The sequence below is a fragment of the Solanum tuberosum genome, unplaced genomic scaffold (genome assembly GCF_000226075.1).
Source record: "Solanum tuberosum cultivar DM 1-3 516 R44 unplaced genomic scaffold, SolTub_3.0 scf00294, whole genome shotgun sequence".
NCBI lineage: Eukaryota > Viridiplantae > Streptophyta > Magnoliopsida > Solanales > Solanaceae > Solanum > Solanum tuberosum.
The window spans coordinates 358,155-367,823 of record NW_006239231.1 but is presented as its reverse complement, the minus strand read 5'-3'; the positions used below and the strand labels follow the sequence as shown (position 1 = coordinate 367,823).

Here is a 9,669-nt window from a genome sequence, read left to right as displayed (position 1 = left end):
CAAAAAAAAAAAAAAAAAAAAAGACATGGGGTGGAGTGGGGAGGAAGGAAGGAAAAATGCTGAACTTGGTGCTGTGGGGTTAATGGGAAGGAGCGCATAGAGGATGCTTGTGGTGGGAAGTGCCAGCCTGGTAAGGAAAGGGAGAACGACAACATTTGCATGTTGAGAAAGAATGCCGACTTTTTTTTTGGGGGTGGGGGGAGAGGTTCTAGACGTGGCACGGTGGGAGATATACTTGTCATGTGTCATCAAGAGTCAACCTGGAACTAAATTTATCACTAGATTTAAAAAGATTTCCAAATCTGGAAACCAAATAGAGAGATGGAAATGCCAAAAAATAGAGATAAGATCCAACTGCTCGGGTGGTACAACTGATTGATTTTCACGATAGACATCTATTTCTTACAATTTTTAATCTGTGCATATGAACTAGTCTTGTACTCTTTTTTTCCTTAATCAAAATTTTTAATGAAGAAACTCTCAATTCGTATTACTAAATATTTACACTCTTTTTTTTCACCACAAGTTTTTTAGTAAAAATATTGTGAATGTCAATGTGGTCAAATAGTAACATACTCTTGTTCCAAAGTCTATAACCTATATATATCCCCTTCTTCTAATATTTTATATTAAAAAAATCACCAAAATATCCTAAGAAATGTTACTAATATCTCTCTTCTTGCTATTTAAGTTTTATACACTATCTTCATTTTATAACAAACGGCTAATTAAATAGCTCCTTTAGATGTATTGCGTAATTTACTTGCTACAAATTGACCAAATATTAAATAATTTCTTTAAAAAAACATACTATATCGTAAAAACTATACCACAACACTTTGTTTAGATGGTTGTAACCCGTTGTATTATATTGTATCATATCGTTTAAATTTATTATTAGGTAAGAATAAAACATTCATTTACATATTTATCATTAGGTAAGAATAAAACATCCATTTTATGCAACGATCAATTTGGTGTAATCGCTTCGTTACCTTAATATTTTCTTCTTATTTTGTCGTTATTTATTATTATTATTATTTAATAATTATATTTCATTTTTTACCCTAACTTTTCATAATAGTTCTGTCCTTACTTTATTTTTCTAATAAATTTATGTTCAAATTATGAATATTTGACATTATATCACGATAGAGAACGAAACAATCCATTTAAATATTATATTCATTAAAATACTACTCCCTTCATTTCAAAAAGAGTGATCTGGTTTGACTTGACACGAAGTTTTAGAAAATAAAGAAGATTTTTGAATCTTGTGGTCCTAAATTAAAATCATGTCAAATGTACTAAATTGCCCTTCAATCTTATGGTTTTAAACATGCCACGTGGAAATTTGAAATTAAAATGTTACAAGAAAAAAGTCATTATTTTTTAAATAGACTAAAAAAGAAAAGAAATCGTTACTTTTAAACGAAGAAAATAGTACAGTACGATACATATATATTATGAAACAATATATAACAATCATCCTAACAAAGTGTTAATATCGCTATTTGTCCACTTCGGCGTCTGAGACAAAACAAGAAAGAGATACAAAATTGAGCAGAAAATCCAAGGTTCATTCGCCTCTCCGACTATCGGTTCCCTCGTTGTTTTGATAGCAAGCAAGATTTCATCTTTTCTGCAAATTTAAGCTATTGGGTTTTCAATATTATCAAATAGCGCCTTAAAGTGAATTTGAATTGATTTCATATGTTTTCTGTGGCAGACTCTATGTTGTTGTTGTTTTTGAGAACGAAGAGAAATCATAGTAAATAGCATTCTAGGGCATTCAAAATTTGAACTTTGTTCGTCTGAACCCATAGCTCATACTGTGTAAGTGGTGATTAGTAAATGGCAACTTGGATTTATGTGAAAACCCAAAGAAATGGGTACTTGAGTTTATGTGATCCAATGTTTCATTTTCATCTTGTGCGAAGGTTTTCTCTCTGGTCAATGAAGAAAGATCCAGATCTTGAAGCTGCATTACATAGAAATCGTAGATGGGTAGTTAATAATCAGATTAAGAACATTATTATGAGATGTCCTGACCAGGTTGCATCAGTAAAGTATCTGCAGAAGAAGTTCAAGACTCTTGATCTTCAAGGCAAAGCTTTAAATTGGCTTAAAAAGTACCCTTGTTGCTTTGAAGTCTACCTTGAGAATGATGAGTATTATTGTGGGATGACTAAAAGAATGATATTTTTGACTCAAGAGGAAGAGTCTGTAAAGGATATGCAAGAACCGTTATACGCAGACCGATTAGCTAAGTTGTTGATGATGACCCGTGATCAAAGGTTGAATGTTATGAAACTTAATGAACTGAGGAGAAATTTTGGATTTCCTGATGATTATTTGCTCAGAATTGTACCCAAGTACCCTCAAATATTTAGAGTTGTTAACCACACTGGGAGACGGAGTTCGATGGAGATAGAGCTCACAGCCTGGAATCCTGATTTAGCTATTTCTGCAATCGAAACAACGGCTAAAAAGGATGGTCGAGAGCCATGCTTTCCGTGCTCGTTGCCTCCAACTTGGGTCAAATCATTGGAAAGGTTTGAAGATTTTAATTCTACTTTATATGTTTCACCTTATTCAGGATTTGATGGTTTAGTGGAGGGTTCAAAGGAAATGGACAAGAGAACAGTGGGGTTGGTGCATGAATTGTTGTCATTGACCTTGTGGAAAAAAGCATCAATTTTCAAATTGGGCCATTTTAGAAGAGAATTATGTCTACCAGAGAAATTAAATGTTTTTCTGCTCAAACATCCTGGAATATTCTATGTTTCTAACAGATACCAGATCTATACAGTTCTCCTGAGGGAAGCATATAATGGGACTGAACTGATCGAAAAGGATCCTCTTCTTGTTGTCAAGGAGAAGTTTGGTGAATTGATGCAGGAGGGACTCCATGAATATAATCGCAGACATTATCTATTAAATTTAGAAAAGAAGAGGAACAGAGGCATGATAATGCAAAAGCCAGAGAAAAGGAGGAACCAAAGCGACGAAACATCAGAACAAGATAAGGAGGGAGGAGATCTAGGTGGCATATTTGATCCAGAAGAGAGAAAGCGGTTTTACAAAGTTCTGTTTGATGACAATGCTCCATAAGGAACGGAAAATGTAAACATATCCATATTAACATCAGTTTATTTCTCTGATCTTCTTGTGCCTCTCCCAGTTGCCCTACCAAGAAAAGCTTAGAAGATGAGTTAAAGAATCAGTTAGGATCAGCTCCTTTCTTTCTCTCCTTATATATTTGTTTTCAGGTAAAGATTGGCTACTTCTGAATGATGTTATATCATATATGTCTGCACCTAATCTGCTCAATTTATTTTGTTAACTGTCTTTTTGTTATTGAGAGGTTCTGAGACTTACAAACTGATTTTTTGATCTCAAGAAATAGAGAAGGATGAAAATATTTTCTGCCACTTACATAGTTCATTTTGCACCATTTTTTGTATTTTATACTATTTGTGGTATTCTTAATGTAACATACCTTTTTCTTTTCTTCTAAGTTAAAACTTGGATGAAATTTGGAATATATACATTAAATGTATAGCCATGCGTTTACTGTGGATTCTTCATGTAGGATTCCACTACTAAAGCATTCTTGAGCACCTTGAGATGTAAAAGTTGAGGGCTTTCCGATTTGTTATTCCAAAAGCTGGGGGATATGATAGACATTATCTAGAAGTTCTACTTTAGTGATCAAATAGAAAATGTGTAATGATCACATAGAAAATGTGTTCTATGGGCTGAAGTATTTTCTGTTAAGTAGAGGGTGGGAGAGGTTCAAATTTCATCACTTCTCTCAGTTCAGTTGAAGGTGTAAATATAATTCTTAATGTCTTGTTCAAAGAGTTTTTTCAAAGAAAAGTGTAGCCTTGAATTTTGTTATTTTAATGTTGTTTCAGTACTTGAAGTTGGGATGAGCCCTTAGATCTAATCAAAAGTTTTTTTTTTTAGGATAGTTCTAATCAAAAGATTCTTCTTGAAATATTCTAGCCCCTATATCATAAAGAAGATGTTCGAAGTAGGACAGAGAGAAGATTCAAGGGCATTGGCAGCTTTCTTGTGCTATCATCAAATTTCCTTGCTATTTAAAATCTGTTCTTTGGTCTTGCCTTTTATGAAATTGTTTCCAAATAAACATATAATGTCTGAATCTGTCCTATTTAACTTCCTCAGACAATCTTAACTAGGTCATATATGCAGTTATGATCAGATTGTTCAAAGACTAAGAGTTTGGCTGTGGCTTCATTCACTAATTATAGCTTTAACATCGTGAAGACAGAGTTTTCCTTTAGTGGGTAAGTTAGCAAACATTTCTATGCATATTTGATATAGATAACTAATTACTGTAGTGAAAAGGAACTAATGGAGTAATATGTTTTCTGTTTCCTTTCTTTCCTTTACTTTCAAGAAGCGAGACGGGAAAAACCTGAAACGGAACCCACAATGTTAAGGCCTTCTTTCGATGCCTTTGTAGTATATAGGAGCTTGGTTTGGCCCTGTATATCTGACCAATTAGGGGCCATCTATTTTAGTTTTGCAATTGCGACACTAATGGGATTCACTTTTCTTTCCTCTTCTGATGGGTGTGAACATCAACTTGAAGGGGTTTGATCCCTATTTTATGTCCAATATTTCTGACGACCTGATTCCTCTGTTGATTTGTAATATTTACTCCCACTTTGTTAATGTAGAAACAAAACAAATGTTAGGCTGAAGCTCTCGTGCTTCACAGTGGAAATACATTGATTGTTTCTCTACTTTGTTGAAGGAAGAGAGGGAAGACTACATACTATGCTCCCATTTGTAGGCGGGGTGACTCCAAGATATCTGAAGGATGATGGAATTATACTTGTGTGTGCCATATCTATTTTTCCTCTGCTTTCTAGGACCTATTTGCATCTCCTGTCTTACTTTGCACTCTCTATTGGTTGGGAAAGGGGGAAATAAACTAATTTCACTGTGCCAAATTGTTTTGATACTTGTCAAGAAACCATCCTTTCAGTCCCAAATTCAAGTTTTCCTCAACTCCTGTTTCAATTTAAACACAAGTCAAGAACCCCACTTCAATTTTTCTGAAACCTACCACTAGGGACTCCCAATAAGTTCATGTGTTGTTTAAGAATCTCTCTGCGGTTGAAAGAGCACTTATGTGGCATTGCTGGTGCATTCACATATGGGTGTCTCCACCCACTTGACACTATCAAAACTAAGCCGCAAACTAAGGGGTGTCTGAGATTTACAGTGGAACAATTGATGTCATTGTCAAAACTTTTCAAAGCAAAGGGTTTCTTGGATTTCACAGTGGTGTTTCTGCTGTAATTGTTGGGTCCACTTCTTCCTCTGCTGTGTATTTTGGGACTTGTCCAAATTTCCTCTATACTCTTCTGTGCTCATTCCACCCAAAGCTGGTGCAAAGGGAGTATAGTGTCATCTGCTATAATGGTGCTGAAGGAATTGATTACCCATAGGATTCAGTCTGGGGCTAAAGGGAGGTCTTGGCAGGTATTGATGAGAATTTTGGATAAAGATGGAATCTTGAGATTGTATGCTGGATATAGTGCTACATTGTTGAGGAATTTCTCTGCTGGGGCCTTGAGTTATTCATTGTTTGATTACTTGAAGGCGAAAGACAAAAAGGGAGCGTGTGGAGCCATTTCAGAGTGTTTGTTGTGGGGCACTGGCTGGTGCAATATCAGCTTCATTAGCAATGCTTTTAGATGTGGTGAAGACTTGGTTGATGACTCAATTTGATTCTGAACCTGCCAATAAGGTTGACGTTTCTATGGTTACTGGCATCTTGGCTACTGTTAGACAGATACTGAAAGGAGAAAGGTGAACTGGTTTTTCAATGGGAATGGGTCCTACAGCATTTCATAGTGCTTGTTTTTCAGCTCTGGGGTACTTTGCATTGAAACAGCTAGGTGTACAATTCTGGATCAGTATCTGAAGCATAAGGAGCTAGAGACTTTGGTTCCCGCAGAAGCGCAGATGCATCCCAGGTCAATTTGAGTGTACGAGTGTGGTTCTTAAATTCAGTTATTAAACTTTTGGTAAGTGCTCTTCTTTCTTATTGTTTTCCAATCATATCTCTGTAGTTAGTGTCCTTACAAGTTGGAACCTTACAAATTGGCTTACAAGAATGTCTCTGGATTCAGTTTGCTAATATTAGACGGATATGTATATCTACTTGTCTGCTTCTTTTCTCTCTCTTACATAAGACAAACAATTGAGTGAAGATCTTATATAGTCCATTTATTTTCAGAAATCAACTAATCAAAACTTATTAAGTGCTTGTCTTCTAATTATGTTTGACACTTGAGTAATAGTCTAGTATCTGCTTACTTGATTGAAAATGTGAGAACATCAATCTACTGTTGGATAATTAATGTATGCGTGATGAAGTAGCGCAAGAGAATGCCTTATTTGGGAGCTTCTCATTGATAGCTTTAAGGATAACGAAAATGAACCACAAAAGATGGAACAGATAGCAGTAGGGTAACACAATAAAAAGATGGATATGAGTACTATTAGTCGGCTTGCTAGTTGACAGAATGATTGTGCCACATACTTCTTCAGAAGAAATAAGAAAAATTCTCAGCTAGCCAGTTATGTTGTTTTGCACCTGACCTTTAGAGGACAATTTGGAAGGAGAGGCCGCAATATATTCTCTGCTGGACATCTGGCCTATTACAAGTTACCTTGGGGAATACCAGACATTGCGTTTAGTGTGATTGGAAGTGCATTATTTTCTGCTTGTGCATACTACAATTTCATCTTAATGCTATCTTTTGAATAAAATTTCATTTTACTGATTCAAAAAGAAAAAAAAATGTGAAAGTTTTCTTTCAAGAATAAAAAATATAATGTGAAAGTGCATCTTTGCACGTTTATTTGTTGGAATACTGCATGTATTGGCTAACAGTTGGACTTGGCAGCTCAGTTTGGTCACTGAGACTTCAGGGGATAATTATAATGTGGATTGCACTTTCTCATATTTCTATAGTTTAGAGTACATTTTCCATGAAATGGAAATGGGACACGGAGTATTTCTTCAATTATTAAGGAACATAGACCGAAATCTTTGTTCATTGTTTCTAACAAAACCGATCATTAACGGCTAAACCAGCTGTGAAATATTGCATCCACAACATTTTGCTAAAGTGTTCCATCACTGGCCCCTTTTGATATTGCATCATCAACTTGTATTAGAACATAGTGTTCCTTAACATTGAAGTTCATGTGGGGTCTGTGATCCGATATCACCTATCAGTAGAATATTTATCTTTTCCTGTGATCGTCTAGAAATATCATCAAGGGGGCAGGAAATTTACCTTTTTAGAGAGGAGGTGGAGAGGGGGATTTAACGTCATTAACTCTTTATATAAGTAAAATACGACTAAATGTAAGTATGAGGTTAGCGTTATAGTTCACATAGTATTAACTGGAGAATTTTTTGTTTTTTTTTGAGAAGGTAACATTGTGTATATTCATTGAACCAGTGCTTGGGTTGCACTAAACCATATTTACAGCTTGTCAAAAAGTAAGAAAACTGAATCTGAATCCTAACAGGAACCTAGGATATCTATAATGGATTCAGTGTCCTCTAAATACATTTGCTTGCACCAGAAGCAAAAAAGCCTGATACAATTTAGTTTGATCTTTTGAAGATCACAACTCTTGCTCTCAAAACATCTAGCATTTCTTTCTTTCCAAACAGTCCACCAAATACAGGCGGGGACAATCCTCCATCTATCTCTATCTGCTGCTCCCACCCCTACTTCTCCCCAACTGTATAAAAGATGCGTGATTCTGTTAGGCATAGCCCAAGCAAAACCCCTGAGCCTAATGAAAATCCTCCATAGCTGGGATGTTATTCTGCACTGGAGAAACAGATGATTGACTGTTTCAACCTCTTCCCCACATAAATAGCATCTAGAACACATGGAGAACTTTCCTTTTCTTGAGATTTTCATGTGTTAAAATTGCTTCTCTTGCCAGAAGCCAAGTGAAACATGACACCTTGAAAGGGATTTTAGGTTTCCAAATCTGCTTCCAAGGCCAAAGAGAAGGTTGTTGTCCATCTTGATTTTAGCAACTTATATGCAGAGTTTACCTTCGAATGTGCCTTTGTTATTTCTGCTCCACCATAATCTATCATGTTCATCCCTTGTTCCTGTAAAAGCTTCCAGCCTTCCAAAAAAATCAGTCGCGATCTCGATTTCCCAATCATTGAAATTCCTTCTAAACTGGAAATTCCATCCATGCTGTGTCCAAACCTCAGCTACACTCACTTGTTTATTCACTGCCAAGTCATGCATCTCTGGAAAGATACTTTCCAAGCTAAAGTTGCCCAACCATTTATCCTCCCAAAATGAAGTCTTGATGACATTTCCTACCCTGATGGTCGTATTGATCTTCAAGAGAGGCCACAAGATTCTGATGGACTTCCATAGGCTTACTCCATATGGTGAAAGGACCTCCTTTGTCATCCACTTGTTCTCCTCTCCATATTTTGCTTGAATTACTTTTCCCCAGTATGGTTGAGGCTCTTGAGAATACCTCCATAACCACTTTAGTCTAAGGGTTTTGCTCTGCTTTTTCAAATTCCTTACTCCAAGACCCCCATGTTTCTTCCCCCAGAGAACCTTGTTCCACTTGACTAAATGTTTGACAGTGGAATCATTTTCCTCCCTTTCCATAAGAAATCCCTCCTAATTTTATCAAGTCTTTGTATCACCCTGTTAGGAATAGGGAAGATGGACACCATGTAAGTAGGTAAGGCATCTGGACCAGGAGCTTTGTCCATGGCGCACATCTTCAGACATGCTAGTACTTCTTGCTCCTCAAACTCCCTTTGTAACAGTTCATTTTCAGCTTCAGTGACCATTGGACAGTTGATTAGGTTGCTGGAAGGTCTTCTATATGAGGTTTCTGAATAAAGCTTCTGATAAAAACCAATAATCTCCCCTTTAATTCTCTCTGGATCCTTCATTGTTTCATCTTGAATTATCAGTTCTTTATTTTTTCCTATGACTGAGAAGATCATTGCATACACTTAGCAGCGGTAATCAATAAATTACCACGAACCACTCTGATTCAGCTTATGGGGCCTATAAACTTCTTTCTTTTTATTTTTAATGCTGAAGCCTACTGAAACCATCTTGTGGCATATATTGCTTCTCAAAAAAAATAAAAAAATCATAGGAGCTTTCATTCTGGAGAAATAGTACAACTGAACTTCATGTCCATAATTCCTACATGGACTACAGAGAAAAAAATGAAAATACTTTGACAGTCATCTATCCTGTACTCTTTAGAAACATGCTTTGCCCTTAATAAAGTTGTGCACTGTGCTGAAAGATAACTTTACCATTTTGACTTCACAATTCCTGATACCAATGTTCTTAGAGTTTTCAATGTAAAAAATAAGTGGCTTAGAATTCGAATCAAGAGGATCCATAAACCTTTTTTATGATAAGGAAAACTCAACTAAACCATTGGGCCAAGGGTCTTACTTGAGAATCAATTAATGGCGATCATGGCTTTTTGTAAACAGTATTCCACCTTGTCTTTTGTATTAGCAGACTTCCTTAGATAAGATCTTGAAATAACTTACTCCCCCCCCCCCCCTCCCCGTTCAAATTTATG

The 9,669-nt window shown here is 36.0% G+C and overlaps 1 protein-coding gene and 1 pseudogene across 5 annotated transcripts in view; both read left to right on the top strand.

Annotated features, from left to right (window-relative positions):
• The first annotated feature begins 1,513 nt into the window (after positions 1–1,513).
• The window catches only part of LOC102590253 (protein ROOT PRIMORDIUM DEFECTIVE 1), a 9,665-nt gene continuing 1,509 nt past the window's right edge, over positions 1,514–9,669 (top strand). The window contains exons 1-3 of one of the 5 annotated variants that reach the window (XM_015314573.1): positions 1,514–3,272; positions 4,222–4,316; positions 4,794–6,071. In XM_015314573.1, coding sequence (XP_015170059.1) covers positions 1,855–3,114 — 1,260 coding nt within the window. In that variant the 5' untranslated portion in view covers positions 1,514–1,854 and the 3' untranslated portion in view covers positions 3,115–3,272; positions 4,222–4,316; positions 4,794–6,071. Of the gene's footprint in view, positions 3,273–4,221; positions 4,317–4,712; positions 6,072–9,669 lie in introns of all 5 variants that reach the window. The other 4 variants (XM_015314572.1, XM_015314575.1, XM_015314574.1 and 1 more) reach the window with 4 other exon arrangements.
• LOC107063119 (protein MITOFERRINLIKE 1, chloroplastic-like) overlaps positions 5,110–9,669 on the top strand; it is a 6,082-nt pseudogene continuing 1,522 nt past the window's right edge.